This window comes from Leptosomus discolor, chromosome 5 (assembly GCF_034619465.1).
Source record: "Leptosomus discolor isolate bLepDis1 chromosome 5, bLepDis1.hap2, whole genome shotgun sequence".
In the NCBI taxonomy this organism is placed as follows: domain Eukaryota; kingdom Metazoa; phylum Chordata; class Aves; order Leptosomiformes; family Leptosomidae; genus Leptosomus; species Leptosomus discolor.
Genome location: NC_141395.1, coordinates 19646951 through 19669137, shown reverse-complemented (window position 1 = coordinate 19669137; position 22187 = coordinate 19646951). Strand labels below are relative to the sequence as shown.

General features: G+C 35.9%; 1 protein-coding gene across 3 annotated transcripts in view; it reads left to right on the top strand.

The window, feature by feature from the left end:
• Positions 1-22187, top strand: part of KCNH7 (potassium voltage-gated channel subfamily H member 7) — a 231112-nt gene that overhangs the window by 187479 nt on the left and 21446 nt on the right. For all 3 annotated transcript variants that reach the window (XM_086464984.1, XM_086464983.1, XM_086464985.1), the window contains 5 exons: positions 1930-2329; positions 3055-3254; positions 13615-13867; positions 17235-17440; positions 20118-20217. In XM_086464984.1, the coding sequence (XP_086321110.1) occupies positions 1930-2329; positions 3055-3254; positions 13615-13867; positions 17235-17440; positions 20118-20217 (1159 nt within the window). The remainder of the gene's footprint in view (positions 1-1929; positions 2330-3054; positions 3255-13614; positions 13868-17234; positions 17441-20117; positions 20218-22187) is intronic.

Here is a 22187-nt window from a genome sequence, read left to right as displayed (position 1 = left end):
AGTATCTTGTAGGTAGATGAGATTCTGAGAGTACTTAAATACATGCTATGGTCCTGATGAATTCCGGTTTAGACAGTTAAGTGCCTTACATGAATGGAATACTGTTTGCACTGAATATACTATAGTGGGGGAAAATGATCCTATACACACCTTCTACCAACCCAGTTACATAGTTTCAGTAGCTATGAGATTCCTATGTGCTTCTGGTTCACAGTAAACGTTGCTACTGAAAAAAAAAAAAATCCTGATGTGGGTGTCCAGGAACCCTGGAACTTGTAGTCCAGCTGATAAAGCTAGGTGTGATGAAAACAGAGCAGCAAGCAATTCAGAGAAAAAAGTAGGATTTATCAGATTGCTGTTTGCAGACGTTAGTTGTTGGCACCAGATGGGGTAAGGTGGGTAACTGACAGAGTAGGACCTCTGCTTCCTTAGGTGCCGTGCTGAGCAAAGTATTCCAGCACACCAAGGAAATTACATTGCACAAGGCATAGTTCTGACACCAAGTACTTCTGTCCATGCCCAAGTGGCACATGGGAGGTGGACTGTTACTGTGTGAAGGCTACATCTACACTGAGAAGTGGACAGCATGTAAAGGCACACCAAAACCTATGGATCATGCTCTCCACCTCTACTTCCAGCTGTATTTTAGTGTCAAAGCCTCTCCACTGTGTTAAAGAGAATTCAAACCCAGCATGAGTTTCTTGATGCTTTGGAGCACTTCTAGTCTCACTCATGCTGATTTCACCCTGAAGAGATGGAGTTTGCTTGTATTATACACCTCCCGCATACTCCAGAGCTCACACTGATGCAGTATCTAAGCATGGGATTAACACTGAGAATGGGTAACATTAGCAAGTCTTATCTTAAGAACGGGGTGGAAAAAACTTATAGGAAACTTATTCAGTCTTGACATTTACTGAATACTTCAATATATTGTCAGACTTAATGGAGGGGAAAAAGGTAGCTGAGTTCTTTTTGAAATAGTTATTATTTACAGTGCTTTCAATCTCTTTTACAAGGAATTAAAGGAATGCGAGGAAAATTATTTACTGATTGAAAACTGTAAATTTACATTAATAAACTTAAGATTCCTTTAAAAAGATCAGAGCCTCAAAGAGACTGCAATGAATCATAGTGCAGGTCCGCACTAAAAAGCTTGGAATGTATTCCTGGTTTATAACTGACTACATTTTTGTTTAATGGTGTAGTACTTTTATTACTGGCTTCTGCTACTACACCTGCAAGCTTCAGGATGAAAGATGCAAAAAGAAGATTAATCTGAAGTCTCTTAAGAGTAACTACTCCATGATTTTCAGTTCATAGTGCTTCATCTTCTTTTTAGCTGTGTAGAGTGTTCTGACCATTACAAACAGGAAGAATATTTGCAGAATAAGATACTTACTCTTTGGGACATTTCTTCTGTCTGTTCCTTCTCTCTTCTAGAACATGTGTGCCAGAGCATTGCAAGGACAGTCTAAGTTAGGATCAAATATAGTCACACAGCTTTGTTCAAACATCATAAATACTTGTTACCTACAAGGCTAGTCATATATTTATGAGTAGTTCCAATACCTTACAGACTTTATCATGCCAAAGCATCATTAATCTAATTAGACCATTTAAGTCCATTAGGGTGGATTGAAGAGTCTAGATCAAGAATAATATTCAAAATGAAAGAGTATTCAGCAGATAATGACAACTTCAATATATCTTACTTTAAAATGTGCATTTCTTATTGTTTTCTTCACTGTTTTTATAATAAAATTGATAGTTTAAAGAATACGAAATTAAGTTTACATTGAAATGGGTTAATCTACCTGTTTTGTTGATTCCCCAAAATAACGGAATTTGCACTGGTTTATTCATGCTGACTAGTCGTGAGAGTACATTTGCTAACGGAAAAAATCAATTTCTATCTTATTTTTACAGACAACAACATTAATAGGTCTTCTGAAGACAGCTAGACTGCTGCGTTTGGTGAGGGTAGCACGGAAATTGGACAGATATTCAGAATATGGTGCTGCAGTTCTGATGCTCCTTATGTGCATATTTGCACTAATTGCACACTGGCTTGCTTGCATTTGGTATGCCATTGGAAATGTAGAAAGACCTTACTTGGCTCACAAGATTGGCTGGTTGGATTCTCTAGGAGAACAATTAGGAAAGCATTATAATAAGAGTGATGCAAGCTCTGGACCATCCATCAAGGACAAATATGTTACAGCACTTTATTTTACCTTCAGCAGTCTGACAAGTGTAGGATTTGGAAATGTGTCTCCAAACACCAACTCAGAGAAAATCTTTTCCATCTGTGTCATGTTGATCGGCTGTAAGTAGTTTTATCTTACTAAATTTTTTATTTTTTTCTCAGTGTTTGAGCAACTGACTTAATGGTCTAAACTAATAAGATTATAAGCATACAGCTGAAAGGGCAAATTCACAGGGAAAGCAATGTTATATGCAAAAATATGTTGTGACTCATGCAGTGTCAGGAAGTAGTCAAGTTGCTTGACTACTCAAAATCTGTTACCCAAACTGTCAGAAGTTTTGTGTTGTGTATCTGTCTCTAAACAAATCCTGTATACAGTAGGAAGCTGAGTTTTGAGTGGATTTAGGAAACTATAGCCCATCATTTTTTGGATAACCATAATTATATTTTATTTGATGATTTAAACCCTGAACCTATAAATGTATACATACCTTCTTAACTCTGCCCTTTGTTCTTATCTTGTACTTAACCTTAGTTCCTAGTTCTTAGTTTACCAAAGTCCGTAAAATTAGATAAACCTAATTTACAACACTAAATTCAGGACTACAAATCTCCAAAGATAAATATTACCAAGTTGATTATGATTTAATATTTAAGCTTCATCTGCTGAGTTGGTACTGGTACAATCAAATCAATAAAAAGCTTCAAGTAAATAAATTTGACATTTCTGAAAATGTTATTAGTCTCATCTGAGCTGTTTTATGTACAAAGTACACTATAAGAACTGTTGCATCATCTGCAAAACCCAATGATATGAAAGTAAGTTTTGCTTCTGTTTAATCCAGCATTAATGTATGCTAGCATTTTTGGAAACGTATCTGCAATAATCCAAAGACTCTACTCGGGAACTGCACGGTATCACATGCAGATGCTGCGAGTAAAGGAGTTTATACGCTTTCATCAAATCCCCAACCCTCTGCGGCAGAGACTTGAGGAATACTTCCAGCATGCATGGACATACACCAATGGCATCGACATGAACATGGTATGTTGTTTTGTTTTTCAGGCATGGATGCTGAGGAATAGATAAATGCGTGAGAATTTAGAAAGAGTTTCTAAGTCTTCATTATTTATGAGCTGTAAAAGTACAAGCTTAAGAAGGTGGATATATAGCAATTATTGAAAATCAAGCAATTACAAGTTAGCACCCAAACAACTGCCTAGATTATTACAAGCTATATCAGAAATCTGAACTCTCACTGTGCGTAGGAAAGCTTGAGATCTGTAGCTGACTATTACAAGCTTAAGACAAGAAAAAAAATCACAGGTTTCTTATTTCAGACATAGTTGTTCCAGAATTTTGTTTGTTCTTTGGCCTGATTTTCCACTTCCAGTATCAAACAGTAGTTCCTTTGTTGGTATATATAGAGTTACTCTTCTGTAAAACTTATGATCAATTCCTTTTCAAAATCCTGTGGTGTAATCTAGAACAGGTGTATTGGGGGTGGGTGGAAGAGAGGAGCAGGCAGGTGGATTAATTAGCTGCTCTTTTCAGAGTGAAATAAGCTAATCGTACAATAGTGCAAACAGTAGTTTGCTTGCATTCACAACCGTGTAATTCTGCACTGAAAGCCAACACAGTACTATCAACCATTTAGCAATCCACAGAATCTCATATCTAGGAAGTGACAAGGTACAACACTCATATTTCTGTTCTCAATAAAAAACCTGTACTTGCTGCTTATGTAAAAATATATTATGTTGCCAGCTAAAAAGGAATAACAATCTGCTAATAAGCAAAAGTAAGAACCTATATTTCTGGCTTGTATTCTGGAGACAGTAACAATTTTTCTGAAAACTTCACATAGTTTTGAATACACTGAGAGTATAGTATTGTGCATCTTAAGGATCTGCAAATCTGTGTCTCTAGAGGGATGCTTTCCAGAGCTATTCTGAGTTACGGGTTAGAGACTCTGCAGAGCTCTCCATGAAGTTGGCAAGAACAAGAAAATCTATACATTTTTGTAACGTTTTAACTAGAAATCAACCTCCAAAATTTTGACATAAATTCAAACAGCTTCCATGTGATATCTATACATACATTTGTGAATGACTGCCAGAGCGGTACACTTTTATGCAGTAAGCAGAAACAATAGTCTTCATTAAAAACTTTTATAAAGCTGAATCATTTGTCAGCTTGACTCTATGGTTACCATTAAGTAAAGCAGATCTTAAAAGTAAGACGGTAAATTAAATATATCGGGCTTCACCTCTCACTTCCATGAGTGTCCCCTCCAGAGGGATATTATGCCCAGCACAGGACAAGAATGTTTGTATAAACCTCTGCTGGGGATTGCTGCAGTGGAAGGCAGCATTGGTAGCTTTGTCCTGCGTGGCACTGAATGACCCTAATTCCCTCTGATGGAAATGGGATTGTGGGGTACTCAGCACTTTGCAGGATCAGGCCCTTAAGATGCCAGTGGGTGCAGCCTAAGCCTAAAGTAGCTCATTGAATTATTTCTGAAGATATTACAAAATCATGTATGCCTTAACTAATTCATTACCAGTAACGGATGTACTAAGAACACCTGTTTCATATGAAATAGTAACTAAAATTGGATATTGTCAGGTTAAACTTTGCATAATGCAGGCATTGGTGTACTGGAATTAGTCTTGGATTTGTCATTAATGTGAACTACTAACTAAACGGATTAAAGAGCCCATATTCTGCAACATGATTGTGAGGCAGTGTGAAGGCTTTGTTTTAAATAAAATGTGACAAAAATCAAGTTCAGTATCTCATTTTGTTATATTTTATTTCCTATTCTGCTCACAATTCTATCCCTCAAGTTATATGGCAGTTGCTTAATTTTCTTAAAAATCAAGTTTGAATATACTACACTTAGCACAAGGATAATATAAGAATTGTGTGATTTATGTTGTACTTATGAAAGATTTATCTCTTTCCTGTCTGCTTCATACCTAAATACATGGAATAACACCACCCACTGGTAAGAGCAGGAGGTATTTATGTCAAATTTAATTCCAGTATAAAGTGTGGAGAATATCCATGTTATCTCTCGGGTTTAGAGCTTGTTCAATGCTTTCTAATTTTTGCATGATGAAGTTGTAGATAGTAAAGGGAAATAATCCAAGTAGGATCAGATGTGGGGCAAAATGGTTACTAAAAATTAGGCATTAAGAAATATGAAACTAACCACATTTATTAATCACTGTTTTACCCCACAACTCAAATCGTGCTTCTCTGCCCAAAAAAGGTCATGTGCATATTGGTTTGCATTAGATAGTTGCTCTGTAGGAATGTCACTGACAAAGTTGCCATGCTGATCATTCTGTATTTTCCTTTGCGTGAATGCTCTTAGTTCAAACTGTATATGCATGTTAGCACAAGCACCAATGAAGTTTTCTTGGCTATAAGCCATGTGCATATGAGATGGATTTGCATGTGGTATTAAATTAATTTTGCATGAAATATTTGCATTTACACACCAAAGGGCTAATACTGTCCTCAAAGAAATGTGTTTGACTCCTGTCAATATTTAGTGGGAGTTTTTTGCAAATATCTGAAGGCAGAATTTGATCCAACATCTTTCTTTTTCATTTCATGACTGAAAAGTGAATAAAATTCAAAAAACTCAGTCCTCTTTCTCCTTTGAAATATGAAATGCATGAATAATTTACATTTTATATATATATATGTACATGTAATGTATGCACACACACCTAGTCATATATATATATAAAAATAATATTAGACAATAGGTTTCAAAAGATGCTTTTAATTATCATCAGAAATATACTTAAGAATTCAGGAAAAGTGAAAAAACACCCCACAATTTTTAACCTCAGGAATAATACTGCACTAAGACTAAGTAAACTTGATTTCCTAAACAAAAGCCTACGCTTTATATTGAAAACCAGAAGATAATATGCTCATTTGAAATGGCTAGACTTAAAACTAGCTTTAAAGATCTGCAGGTGAAATATGCTGAGAACATTGTTTATTTGTTTAGTTGTTCCCTTCTGCTTCATTTCTACATCTCTCTGATTATGTTTCATTGCATAATGTATTTTGGTAAAAACAGTTCCACATAATTATGCATGGACTGGATAAACAGGATTTGGGATTTATTTTAATCTGGATAAAAGTCTCGAGTCTATAGAATAAGCATAATTTAAATCATATCCCTGTGGTATACACTGCCAAAGTTAAATTACACAAAAAATTATTTACAGTGTATATTGTTTCATAAAACATCACCAGTCCCAAAGATTCAAAGATTTTTTTTATTTTTTAAACAATCCTGTTCTGTTTTTCCTAAACTCTCTTTGCCTTCTTTTCCCCCCTTCATACCAATGTTATCAGTCCGGCACTGATAATAGCATGCCTGTGATGCTTACCCTAAAAAGATGACATAGTTAGTGTTTGAGATCCTTTTAAGTTATGCATGTATCTTTTACAATCCTCCCCCCCTTCTTTCCATGGATCTTCTGTGCATCTGTATAGCTTTAGTGGTTTATTTTACCTTTAAAAAAGTTCAAGGAAGTAAATAAGTGGGACAAGCTTTGGAAAGTGTTTAGCCAAATGTACACGTTAATTAAAATTTTGGATGCAGGATGATGCCTTTTTATTTTGGATTTTACCCAATACCATGAAAGCAGAGAGCAAGTCAGAATTTTAATGCATAAATTTCTGGAACCTTCTCCTGCAAGCATTCAAGCAAATGGTCGATTTTACACTTGTGATAAGTTGTCTTGGCCACAGTGATCATGCAAGTACAGCAGAGCATACACCTATCCTGAAGGATCAGAACCAGCAATGCTGCTGTATCAAATAAAGGGCAGGTTCACCATCGCTTTGGTGAGGCTTCTTTTGTGACAAATTGGCAACTAGTCACGGGATGACACCACTACCTTTGTTATTCTTGCTTTCCCTCCCACTGTGATCACTTCTTACGATGAAAACAATTCTACCAATAGAACTATTGCCAGTAATATCTTTGAATCAGAGAATTAGAAAAGTAAATTAAAGTTTCAAAAATAGAAAGAAGTTCCTTATACTGTCAGAAGGGTAATCCAATTAGAAGTGTTTGGGAAAAAAAAAACAACAAGTAGTAATTGGTTAAACAGAAGGAATATGTAATCATGGTGGAAAGTGGTACGGCTATTTGTCTGTATGCCATAATGGCAATCATAAGACATATAAGCCTATCAGAAAGTACCTCAGATATGATTAACTGTAAAGCTGTATTTTCATTTTCTATAACAAGACCACTTAAAAAAACATGAATGCCTACATTAAATCAAGTTATAGAAAAGAATAACTCATAGGAAAAAAAAATACTTTCAAGAATGTCAATCTATTTGCAATATCAGTATCTCACTGCATTGTATTTTGTGACCTAATGTCTCAAAAACAAGAGCAATTAACAATTTTCCAACTGTCATATTTTTGGAAAAACATGGATCTGGTCAGCTTCCAACTTCTGCAGACATTGAACTTTTCTGTGGATGAGTGAGTCAACAGTCTAAGAAACTGAAATAATTTTCTGTCCTCCTCACCCAGCAATGTATCATATTTCGGAGATCACCTTTCAGATGTACTCAGAAACTGTAGTAAGATTATAGGTGAAGAATGATCCAATGCAGCTCCAGTCATTTCAATATAAAAATGTCACACAAATCTGTGTCATGGCAGTGACTGAAAGAAAAAGATCCTAATTCTTCATAAGGTTGTCAGACTTCAAATCTCATTGAAAGGCAAATTAGCTCATCATCACACACTGCTTCTCTTCTCTCTCAGCTGTTATAAGGAACTCCTTCATAGCCTGCAAAAAAAAAAAAAAAAAAAAAAAAAAATCTGACTTTGCAACATTTTCCTGTGTGAAGAAGAATCATCAGAAATAACCCTTATTCTGTGTGGAGCCCAAGAGCTGCTGGCACAGAGTTTTCGCCACCTGTGACCTTGTTCATTCTTTTCTAAATGGTGAAATCCCTTGGAAATGTTTTGGCCTTCTGCTTATAGAAACAGTTAATTTCTGTCATTTACTATCACAGAAATAGTAAATTCTAAATTCTTTCTAGAAATAGAACTAGGTTGAATTACAGAAATGTTTAGCCTAGATGAAGATGTTATTAAAATCTCTGAGTCACATGTTTGTGACAAAAGTAAATCCCACACTACTCTTTCCATCAGAGGGAACAGCTACAGGGGGACAGAGATCCTAAATCAAAATCTAAGCAGCACAATTTGTGCAGATAAGAGTCTCAGATTAGTGCTAAAATTAGGTGCCAGAGTGATAAAAATTAAAGACATCGGTTATTTCACCAAATAGATGAATTACTATGAATTAATTTCACTCAGTCTTACAGAACAAACTAAGACAGGCAAAATGTTAGTTTTGAAGATAAATCCCCACTAGGGTGAACACTCCAAGGCATGGGGTTTCTTCCCTGTAATTAGTTCAAAAATGGTTGTTCAAATTGTTCAAGAACTTTATTCAGCATTTAGGGATGCCAATGGCAACGCATCCTAAGACCTATATTATGCAGATGAGATCCAAATAGAGATTGTGTAATCTACAACACAAAGAATAGTTATTCCCACCTCTTTATACCTTCAGCTGCTCATTTTTTTTGCTGGGTTAGTTTTTGCATGAATCAGTTTCTCAAACTATTTCACAAGGAGAGATCAAGACAGGGCAGGAATAAACAGACAATGTGGTGAAGGACTAGAATTCTTCTTTCAGTTTATGCCAGCTTAAATTGTCAGATGAACCTGAGAGTCTACATTTATCTTTCCCTCTATATGCCAGACACCTGGCACTCATAAACAACTCTGATTCTAGGACAAGAAAGCCTTAGTCAAACTGAGTTTCAACACAGCCCAAACAGACCCACAACACACAAGAGCCCTTTTGTGCTCTCTTCAACTGCTGCCTGACACGTAATGTTTGATCCCACCTATATTTCAATAGAGAAAATGTGTGACAGAAAATTATATGCAGAATTAAAAGAATATTTTTGACTGTCAGACTGCAGGCACTAGAGCATTTCTCATAGTAGGAAAGACTGAGACTGATGGGACTGTTCAGCCTGGAGAAGTGAAGGCTCACAGGGCATCTCATCAGTGTGAACAAATACCTGAAGGGAGGATGTAACGAAGATGGAACCAGGCTCTCTTCAGTGGTGCCCAGCAACAGGACCAGAGGCAATGTGCACAAACTGAAACAGCAGGTTCCGTCCAAACACCAGGAAAAACTTTTTTACTGTGAGGATGACTGAGCACTGGCACAAGTAGCCCAGAGAGGTTTTGCGGTCTCCATCCTTGGAGATATTCAAAAGCTATCTCGACATCATCCTGGGCTACCAGCTCTAGGTAGCCCTGCCTGAGCAGGGAGGTTGGACAAGATGACCTCCAAAGGTCCCTTCCAACATCAACCATTCTGTGTTTCTGTTAGTATAGAATGTGATATTTCCATGTTTAATGACAATTATTGCAGCTAATATCCTGATTTGCTTTGGCTTGGATGCTTTCTAAATATTTTCTGTGGGACAGATGTCAATACTTGTGCCACAACTGAGGATAAAAAATCTAAAAATTGTCATGAATCTTATCATTTATCCAAACAAAACAAAATTATCATTGCCCCAAACACTTGCTAGTTGTCTGAGGTTAGGGCACATAGGTGTCTCTAATTTTGCTGTCACAAAATTGTCTGATACGTGTATGAGTGATAGCTTGTTGTCATCCTGAAAAAGAGAAGTTAATGAAGCTTGACTCCCTCTCCACTTATAAAAGACCACATTCTTCAAGGCAATATGAATCATGTCCCTACTATCCTCACTAAACTTCAATCAATTATTCCGCATAAAATGTTTTACTTCTCTCTGAATGACACTCTCCTCCTCTCTAAGCATGCCAAGTAGATAAACCAATGTTATCTGACACGGAATAAGTTTTATTCCAGACAGGAAGAGATGACTGAACTTGGACTTGATAACTATTAATGAGATACAACTGGAGCATGTGGTCACAGCATTGTAACTGTTTTTCCTTTTCTTTTTTTTTTCTGAGGGGCAGAAGGTTGAGGCTGATTTTATATTGTTACATGTCTTTTTTAGAAGATCTGTGTCTCTTGAATTATGCATGAGTTCTGATTCTAAACATGACTCTAACCATAAGAATCCAAAATTTTTCTCACCAGGGCCCAGTGGAATCACTATTGAGGAGAAATTGAGTGTAACAATAGAAACATGTCAGGAAAGAACGGAGAAATTCAAACCCAAACCTGTATTCAAATGATTTATTAATTTTTGATTTGTCGTTGAGAATAATGCTATTTAAAGAATAATTCTAGCTTTTATCATTTTCAAAATTTTATTTTGAAAATTATTTTATTTTTGCATTACCTAGTCCTACATTCATAAAATTTCAAGATTATGCTGGCTTTTAGTTGTTTAGAAAAGTGTATTTTATTTTTCTTGTCACATTGGTGTGTGACTTAAATGTGTTTAAAGACTCCAAAAGCTCATAAATGAAAAGAAGTTAAATGCAATATTTAGAGTTTTATTATTTTTTAGCTAATCTCATGATTTTGAAGACTGCATGGATGATTTTCTAATATTTAGAGTTGTCAGTATGTGCACACATAATGTATTGATGTTGATTGCCACATTATAAGAACATAATTTTCAATACAGTTGTTCCTGCTCTACACAGACAATCAAAGATATCTGTGAGAATCACATACTTCCTTATTAACAAAAGGTAAAAATTGATGAATAAGAATATTTTCTCAAAGAAATGAAAATCTGAATATTAGAAAAATACACAGAGGCTTGGGTTGGTAAGGTGTTGTCTGTACCACTCAACCTAAAACTTAATTTGGAAACATCAAATTCTGTAAAGTGTCAGCTACTGGACTTGGATTAAATACCTTACTACATACAATGTGAGTGATGTGGTAAGCTCCTTTTAGTAATGTAGTATATAGCAATGTTTTATCAACTTTATCTTCAAATTAGCTTCTTTGTTGCATTTATAAATGTGTCAGTGGAGTAATCTCCAAAACTCCATTGGAAATCAGTGTTATTTGGGCACCTGCCTTCCTTCTAGACATTTGCCAATTGCGGTATTAAAAAGTGAATGTTCTTCCTCTCTGATGTATAACAACTATTTTAGAGTGTAAGCTCCATGGGGCAGGGACTTTTTAATCAGATACTTGAACAGAGGCTAATATCTTTCAGATGTTATTGGCATATAAATTACTATTATCTAATATACAATGATTTTAGAACAGTTTCATGTTAAGTATAAATTAATTATCACAATAATTGTTTCTTTAAAGAAATACCCAAAGTATCTTCAGAAATATAAACCAACACACATGGTCTGCATGGTTTTTGCTTAATGGTAAAGTACAATCCCTTGATAAATGAGATAAACAGAAGCTGATGTGAAAAATTAATACAATTTATCCTAAGTCTGTGGTCCTGGCTTTCTAACAATTCCAATACCTTTTCCTGTAAGTACCTCTGAATTGAAAATATATTTCCTATTTTGCATCCTATAAAAAATGAAGCTCTTCTAAATTATATTGAGGTAGATGTATAGCAAAAGAATTAATTCAAAATAAGTCTTTTTTTACTCACATGACTAGAGAACAATTTCAAAATAAACACCTGCAATTTTTCTCCACCTTTATCATGGACCAGATGTATTTGGTTATCAGTCTCAGTATCATTCAGTAATAACTTGCTAAAACCCACAATATTTTTATTTCAATATAATTACATTAACATAAAAAGAGTAATTGCATACTAAGCTATTTCTAGTGGTGTGATAGATACTGAAAACAGAGTCGTACCACAGAAGCTTTTCATTTCTCATTATTTTCTTTTGCTTATTGTTGTTGAATGCTGGCTTTTTCTGAGGATGTGCAAATTTCATGTGGTGATGCCCTATAGCTCATAAAATTATTGTATATATGTGTGTTAAAACATTCTGTTTGTTATTTCACAGCATTGATTTCCATTAGCAATCATAGAAACATTTCAACTCAGTTAAAGGTACTAATATTTCATTTGTAAATCATAGCTTGGCTTGTGTGGACAGAAGCCTCATATCAGAAATGTGTTCATCTTCTCCGTTAGCAAGGGATATGAGTTGTGAATATCTTTATGCAACGAAAGTGAGTGCACAGACCTTTATTGTGCTGAAGTAAGAATTAATATAGCAACAAGTGAATGCATTTTGTGTATTTTTTCCTTCTATGCAGGAATATTTACATGTTTGTAGAGAAACAGTGCAGAGGATAAACAGGAATGAATTAATAGACTGCTCTAATAACAAAAAGACACACCCTGTTCACATATTTATAAGACTGGTAACATCAGTTCATGTTTTGCTCTTAGAAATATGCAGATGTAGCCAGTTCCGGAGAAAGCATATGACCCATTAACATCATTGACAGCCGATAAAGGGATTTAACAAAAAGGGTGGTGCATACTAATGTGTCAGGCCCATTCCTTAACAGGGCAGGCAGAGTCTCAAGGTGGGCAGCACTCCCATAGAAGTCAGTAGCAGAAATGTTTTTTGATTCTAAAAGAATCAGAGGTAATATGACCCTAGACAATTTAGAAAAGCTCAGGCATATGACCACGTAAGTAGCTCACTTGTTTTCTTCTAAACAAAATTAATATGTTACCATGGTACCCAAGAGGAATCCCGTGGTTCTACTTCAGGCAATCTCTCATTGTTCTGAGTAAGAGATGAGCAAGGACTATAGCAACTAGCCCTGTGGTTTGCTGAGCTAATCATCTGCCTATGTAAATCTGCATAACAGCACTGTTTTAGTGGCACGTGTTGCATTTTCTGACAAAAATCCAAGTCCTATACTTACAAGCAGAATATAATTAACATGAAAACCCATTAAAATACCCTCTCTCTGAAAAATATCTGATCTTGTTCAGATAGCTCTCATTTTACAAATGTCATTGTTATTTCAGCAAAAATGTCTCTTATATTAGTTGGCATATTAGTCCAAATAGTTGAAATTCAGTCAAGACTCTCCCTTCAGTTGTCTTATTTGTTATTTTACTGCAGTATATTCATTCATATACCTTGCTACCGTTTCTTGCAGTGAAAGAAATCTTAATAACAAATTTTGTAACCACTACATGCAGTAGTATGTACATTAATATTCACATTGTATAAGCTTTGCAATATAGATTACACGATGCACTTGTCGAACTGTGATACTCAGAGCTCTTAGGGCCACCTCTATTTGTATGTCACTTCTTTATTTCTGTCCAGGAAGAAAACATTAAAATTACATAAAGCAACTTCCATTCACATGAAATCCTTATGCTTGTCTTTCCAGGTCCTGAAGGGGTTTCCAGAATGCTTACAAGCTGACATTTGTCTGCACCTCAACCAAAATTTGCTTCAGAATTGCAGAGCTTTTCAGGGGGCCAGTAAAGGCTGTCTTCGAGCTTTGGCTATGAAATTTAAGACAACACATGCACCTCCTGGAGACACTTTAGTGCACTGTGGAGATGTTCTCACTGCTCTCTACTTTGTGTCAAGAGGCTCCATTGAAATCCTTAAGAGTGACATTGTTGTAGCCATTCTTGGTAAGTAGACTACTACAAGGCATGTTAAAAGCCCGGGGGTTGAAAATAAATATCCATTGTTCTTCCTGGAGAAGGAAATTTGGAAATGTTTTACTCACTGTTATTTAAAATCAAGCAGAGAAATAATTTGTTTAAAGAGCAAAATCTAGATTACTGCAATAATGCATGTGCATCAAAGAGCCCATATCCTTGAATATCTAAAATACAAGAGCAAGACTGAGTCAGATTTGTCCCTATGTAAGTGGTAAGCTGCAAGTCGAGGCAAGCAGATACAGAATTACTCCAGTTCAGATTATGCTGCAAGAACCAAAGTCAAGGATACCCTTTTCTTGAACAGTATCTGAGACACATAGACCCCCTATATGCTAACTGGAGAAAAACATGTATCTACTTTAGGAGTTCCAAATGTCTTCTATAGGTTTTCAAAAATGTCTGCTTCTGCCCACTGAGAGTATAGAAAATAAGAGAATAATATTAATCTGATCTAGATCAATACTTAAGTGCAATAACACCAGCGTTTCCCCTATATTTCTTATTCTTGTTTGTATAGCATGCAGAGTTACTTGTTTTCTTTCCCAATGAAGATGGCTGAGAGCAATGTTCAATCCAGCTAGGTGCTCACCTACAGCTGGTGATGGCTCTTATGTGGAACCAATAAAACTTCACTAGCTACAGCAATTTCAAAAGTAAAAAACTAAAACCCTACCTAAACAAGACTACTGATTTGTTTCTCCAATTTAATATCAGGTAATAAGAATGCAAAGAATAATTAGGTAGATGAGTAAGGGTTTTGCTGTATAGAAACCTACACCAGCTGTTAACATCATCCATATATTCTCCCTTCCGTTTATCATTCATCGTAGGAACGTGCAGTCAGAAAAGTAGCTGAAGCAAAATGTGGACTGGTAGCAGTATGTTGCTATTAATCCACTTGTGACTGATTATTCTGCTAGTACTTTGCAGGTGGATACCTGAGCAGAAGTACAAAGGTGTGCCTACAGCAATCCTTCCCTAGGTTCAGATGGTGCTATCAAGATAATTTGTCATCTCATGCTGTTGCACTTCATCAGCTGGGCCAGCTTTAGGCACAAGCAAAGTAGGGAGCATGCAAGTATAACACTGTGAGGTTTTTATTTACTTGTGTGAGTGTCTTCCCCTGATTGCGAATAATGTGGTTCATTGAGGATTTCATCTCAAATCATGTGAATTTCTATAGGACTCACAATCAAGAAAAACTGACAAGTTTATGAACTCATTAATTTCTTCCTGGATGAAAGATGCAGACTGGCCAAGTTTTGCATGTTATGCACATCAGATCCCTGTGCTCTCAAACTGCAGCAGAAACCCAGGTATTTGTAGGGCAATGCCACTATATCTCTTGCAACCTACAGCTCCTCACACCAGGGGCTGCAGTTTTGAGCCCTGCTCTCCCAGGGAATGGTGGTCCAGACAGAGAGACAATTGTGCACAGCTGCAGCCAAAAGGAACTGCTCTGTGGGCCCACATCTGTTGCACAGTCCATGAGGCAGCAGCCTGCCTGGTAGCTGACTGCAGTCAGTGAGTGTGTGGTATCTTGAAGAATCTGCTAAAAAATAATAGATGATACAAATGAAAATTACTCTGCAATGAAATCACACAGAAGCCTAACAAAGATTATCATTACTTAGCCAAACATTTTCAGTTAATTCATGTTTCTGAAAAACCTACACACAGAAATGGACATAAAAAACACTCAATGCTTTGTCACCTGGGGTTGAAAAGACTTCAGTCCAACAGAGGTAGCATGGATGAAGTTTCCAGCCTTAACAGCTATTGCAACTTCATCACAGAAATCAAAGAGTTCTGAGAAATGTTAGTTTTTTCACCCAGTTTTCCTCAATTTGTCAGCACTTACTGCTGAGTAAGGTCTGATCAGTACTAACATGACAACAGTAATTCTGCCAAATCCTTAGAAAATACCATGGCTGGAGACCTCGTAGAATCCACCACCTCTTTTGGCTTTGCAGACAAGTTATAAAAATACTGTGATCATGTTAATAGTCATATTGCAGAGAGAATATTACATGCCTTGAATAGGGACCTCTGCATTCTTAAAGGCCAGAAGGATTATTAGATATATTGGCTAACCTCTGTTATATCACTGACTCCTGTTGCATTTAATTCCTTTAACTATTTCTTGTGTCTAATAAACTGTGTTTGATGAAAGAAAAGCAACAGGTCTTGGTCCGAAGACATAAAGAGATGAAAAAGTGATCACTTTTCTTCGCAGTTTATTTCCATAGTTAATTATTTTTATTGTTAAAAATGTATGCTTTGTTTCTTATATAAAATTATCTCGCTTCAATTCCTTTCCATTGGTTATTGCTATGCATTCCTTACTATATTTTAGAGGCATTTAGCACCAAGTAATTTTTCCTCTCTATAAGGATATATGCAATATAATCAGGTTACCTCTTAATCTTCCTGTCGATAAGCTAAACAGACTGTGCTTTTTAAGTACCTTACTGTAAATCAGCCTTTAAATTATTTTTTGCATCTTTTAGCTGCTTGCTCACCCAGTTTTCAGCTTCTTTTTTAGAAAATGGAGAAACCAGAACTACTTGCAGTAACCTAATATAAAAGCCACAAATGTTTCAGAGAGGAAAAATCACCCCTGTATTCTTTTTTACCAGTCTAGTGTTTCTCAGTTGCTATGACCACTGTTCTTTTCCACAAGTGATTTGGGGAAAACGAGGAATTAAATAGAGATGACAATTTTAACAAACAGGTGCTGCGAATGTTTCAACATTGATGGAAAGAATTGTAAAAGTGTCAAAATAGAGGCAGCTATGTTTAAACAGCTTCTTCAAAACTGCTGCATCTTGGAAGTTTTGCATTCCCTCTGAAAAATATAAAAACTAAGTAATTTTCTACTAAAAAATATTTCAAGTATGGTCTGTCTCTTCATGTAATTCTTAACAAAATGAGACTCCAGGCCAGGCGGGTCCCAAACTCTACTAAAACCAGAAATTACACATTTGTCATCATAAGAATATGATTTAAATCAGCAAATAATGTTTTTACAAGGATAAAGGAACCTGCTCTAGTCATGCTGTTTTGATGGAACTGAAGGAAAACTGTGGTAAAACTATATTTTCTTTTCATCCAATTATATGCCTACATAATTTCATTGATTTTAATAATTTTACTTTTAATATTTAATAATAATACTTTTGATTTACAACAACATATGTGCAATGGTAATCTGATTGTATCACTTCATATAATATCACGTATTCTACACCATTATCATAAAGAAATACATCATTCAATATAATGTCTTATGCATGCTTAAAATAATAATCTCCATCTAATTTTCTTTCTGCAGGGAAAAATGATATTTTTGGAGAGATGGTACATCTTTATGCAAAACCAGGAAAGTCAAATGCAGATGTGAGAGCTTTAACTTACTGTGACTTACATAAGATCCAGCGAGAAGATCTACTAGAAGTTTTGGATATGTACCCCGAATTTTCTGATCTCTTTCTCACCAATCTAGAACTGACTTTTAATCTGAGAGATGAAACTGCAAAGGTACATACAATAAGTGATCTTTTTTCTTAATATTGGGCTGAATCTGTCCCACAGTAACAAAACTTGAAAATAGCAATTGAAAAACCAAGGTTAGCAAAATTAAAAGCTGAAAGCCTGAGGCCAAATCCTATTTTAAAAAAATATACTCACCTGATTGCTCCTACTGAAGTCAGTTAAACTCAGCAGAAGTCTATGAAATGATTCAGATGATGTTAATCTAACAGGATTTGTTTCTATATTTAAATAGTATTAAAGTTTTAGCCAGGGGGATTTTGGATGTTTTGTTAAAGCCAGGGAAAATATGGTTTTTTCAGATTACTATAGCCTGGGTCACCACAAGGGGAACTTTTGACACTAAATATAATTGTATAGCCATAAAACGAAGATAAATCAGATTATCCAAATTCATTCTGTGTCTAACAATAGAAAATATTTAATTGCCTTTCAAACATGAATTGTTAATTCTCTTATCTTGGAGTGCACCCTACCTCCTAGGAGACTAAAAGTATACAAAGGACTTTTCAAATTCCACTCAGTCTTCAGATTTGCAGGGATTTCTTGGTCTCCTTTTCCCACAGTGACTGTCCTAAGTGTCCCCCTTTGCACAGAGTGCATCTTCAGGGAAGTACAAAAATTACTAGGGTTTCCTATTTCAGACTGCTGGGATGAGTCTGAATTGGGAAAGAAAGAGGACATTTGGCTAGAAAGGGATTGGGGAAAGGCTATTGCCCAGCTCATGCTACTTGGGCTAAAGCTTTCCCTAGAAAGTTGCAGCGTACACCAGCACTGGCCACCAAACATGGACTATACTGCCCACAGAATGACTGCTTTACTTTTCATTATCTCTGAAATACTGCCATTTTGTGGTTTCTTACTATACTTTTAAGTAAAAACAGAGGTTCAGTGACAAGGAACTAACATAATCTGGCCTCAAAGGCCTTCTGAGAAACAAGGAGACAAAGAACACCAAGTTTTAGGCTGTAAATGATAGGGACATCTTTGCTAATCACATGTGGATCTTTAGTTTAAAAAATTAAAACAAATATAACTTCTGACAAGAAATGTCACTTCTTTTTATGCTGAGCCTTTTTTTAATAAAAGACTGTTCTGAAAATAAAAGACCAATTCTGTTCTTTATTTTTAAAGTCATCTGGTTTTGTTTGTTGAAAAGGTCATCATTATTAATTACATGTGAAATACAACACAATGAATTTATGGTCCAGTGATAAATTTAAGTCAAAACCGAAAGTCCATATATTTGAAAAATTCCTTGAAGTTAAATTCACATTATCGATTTTAGTCTGAGCAATCATTTCCTGCAATTACATTGTCATCAATGTTTTATCATTATTTTTTCCTTAGATCTGAGAAAATTGAAACAAAATTCCATCTTCTGTGTTGTGGTGTAGAATACACAAAGACAGTCCTCACTGCCCATTTTCCTTAGAAATTTTTCAGCTGTTATTTCTTACGGCTGTATCAGCCACTAAGAAAAAAATTGCTAGACTTCACAGACAGAAAGGGAGGACAGGCTCACCCATGCCTCTGAGCTTGTAAGATCACAGTTTTCTCTAGCAATTCCACCTGCTTTCCACCGCCTATTGCAATCCAGAAAAATCATCCCCAAAAGAGGTGATGAGCACATTCTGATCTTCAAAACATCACTCAGATCCAGACTTGTTATCTGAATAATAGGTGCTTCTGCCTCAACTTCTACTCCTGTCCTCATATTTATGTAAAAGTGCCTTTTTCTTCCTGCAGTTATTCTACCAGTGGGCCACCACTGAAGCACCTTACCTACCAGGTTTACAATGAAGGGAATAGAGAAAGATGTAAACACTTCCCACTTTTTCCCTCTGCCCTTCTCCCACATGCAAATCTGCTTACTTGAGTGAGGGAAACCTCACTAGCACAGGGAAGGGAAGTAGGCTGAAGCCAATGCCATGGGTATGTTCACAAAGAAAATAACTGGTGTTATATTTGCTTATCTTTAAATTTCTCAGTTTTAAATAAGTAGAAAGAAGAGTTAAATGCATTTTGTGTTTATTATGGCAAAAAAAAAAGGCACATCCATCTTTTATGATGGATAGAAAAAGACAACATTCTGTTCTGCTATGGAAATAGTATTTGAATGAACTGAATCTGACAGAGATAGAGGACCAGAAAGATAAAATAATGAGAGGTAAAGGGTCTAGTGTTTGTCAGCCTTATATTTATTGTTGTAAAATGTAACCTTTATAATCATTACTATGTAGTTATATAGAAATCTAATTACAATCAGTTACCATATTACTTCTTGCAATAATATACATTCTCTGTTAGAGTTTTTTGGGGTTTTTTTTTCATTAATTTCTCTAAGATTACTTAAACCACATCTGTGCAAGTTCTGGAAGCTGATAGCACATGAACAAGTGCCTTTCCATGTAAACATCTTATCAGGATACTTTTGTCTCACCATCAGATGGTGACATTGTTGGGTTTTCTCAATCTGCATGAACTTTTTAATGTTAGCGTTGAGCCAACCATTAGCTGGGGATGGAGAAGTTGATGTAGACTGACTTGTGTAATATTGCCTTTCTTAAAGCTTGAACGTGATTATCAGTCAATCACCTACTGAAAACCCGCTCTCTTTAGATGGGACTAATCTGTCATTATGTTTCATATTTCATTAATCAAGTCTGACCTCGTAATAAGATCACAAACTACTAATGATACGGGCGGAGATAACTGCAAACTACGAAGACGGAAATTGTCCTTTCAAAGTGAAATAGAGAAAGGTAATTAACTTCATTTCTTACATTAGACAGCACTGCTTCATTATGCATTGGTATTTCACTCGGTAATGCTGGGTACATTAGGGTCCCATGTTGGCTGTTACTGTAGTAGCTCTTCAAAATCCAGCTGAGCAGCAAAAACACTCCATGCATTGTCCCCTATATGGTTATATATGACTACAGGATACCAGTTTCACCCTTCCATGACTTCACACCTATCAGCGTAGAGCTGTTCAAACACTACGCCTTATTGCCTTTGAGATATACATATATATATATGTATATTTTCTCTTAAACAGTATCTATTTTCTGACACCATGTTTTAAACTGTTTGGAGAAGCTAGTCTATTGGATTATATATTAGCAGAGTTGATTTTATTTCCTCAGCGAAATGCTTTGTTGAACTTGATGCTAGGTAGTGTTTATCCCTGGAATTAAAATATATTGTTTTCATAACACAGTAGATTCACTATATTCAGATTTTTATTCATATGGTAATGTGTAAATGGTTGTCCTGGCAAGAGTTCAGGTAACATTTCTGTGCTTACGTTCACCTTTTGGGAGTAATCCAAATGAAAGGAAATTCTGTGAAAGATTAAACTATGTCACCAGGATTCAGTACTGCTGAATACCAGGAACTGTAGACAGTAGCTGTGGTCAGACAACAGCAGTCATGAAGACAGCTAAACTGATGCTCACAGGATTTTCATTTTTATGTAGAAAAAGCACAATTCTGTGAATAACATTACACTTTTATGGTCCAATGGTTTGTCTGACAAATTACTGGTTTTGCTATGCCTGTCTTTCACACTCCACAATTAAACCCCAATCCTAAATGCAGCATAATACCAATTTATAGAGTAGCTGATAATGAATGGGAACATTTTAAACATACATAGCAGGTATAATGCTTGATAAAGGGAGACTTTAATCCAAAGTGTGGCTACTCAGAACAATGACATTGCCATTCGATCAAAGAAGCGTCTTTAGGGCAGGAAGCCAAGACTGACAACAAATCTGTCAGGAAAATGTCCGCATGAAATATTCAATCTGCTCTTCACAAAGAATCTGTTGACAGAGGCGCTTTGCCTGAATAACCTTCACATTTCTTATGAGAAAACATATGCTGCCACCTAGACAAGATGGAAGTGATCTTTCATGTTGTGCCTGCTGCAGAATTACAAATAGGCTCATCAGGTGTCAATGTGGTACCAAGGCCCTTAGGCTTTTATGGTTCTTGCCCAGTAGATTACACTGAACATCCTCTTGGAGACATTTATTTGCATTACTTTTCAAGAAGTATTTATATTCAAAGAATATAAATTCCCACAGTTTTGTCTTTGAAAAAAAACCACCTTGCACCATTGAGGAAGAAGACACAAGACTGGTAACAAGCTCCTTAGTCCTGATGATGACTGTATAGTGTCTGGTAATGTCTGAGTTAGACAGAAATGTGGCACATTGGAAGTCCATCTGAGGAGAAGATGCAATTTTAAGAGTACTTTGCCAAGAACTTTTGGCCCACTGGCTTACTTCCTCTCTCTTGTCCCTGTTCAGATTCTCTATATGTTTTCATAGCCACAGCAGACACTTCGTAGTCATAGATCTGCAATGTCACTTCTCTGTGGCCCATCCTAAATCCTGTATGAGGTTGTAGAGTACTAGAGCTTACTACCGTCTTGTAAAGTAATATTCTATTGATTTCAATACATTACATAAAGGAGGGAGTGGCATCATATTTTGATCCAGCATAGTTAGTCTACCATGATAAATATTCGGGGATGAACCCGCAGAGTGCCTCCGAAGAAGCAGAAAAGACCAAGCTCCTGAACACACAGCTGGCAAATGCATTTCTGGTCACAATATTCTTACAGATAAAAAATATGCCTTATATGATGACTTTTAACAATCATGTTTTGTCTTCAGAACTACACTTTGAACAGGATAGATACACACAACATTCTCACTTTTAT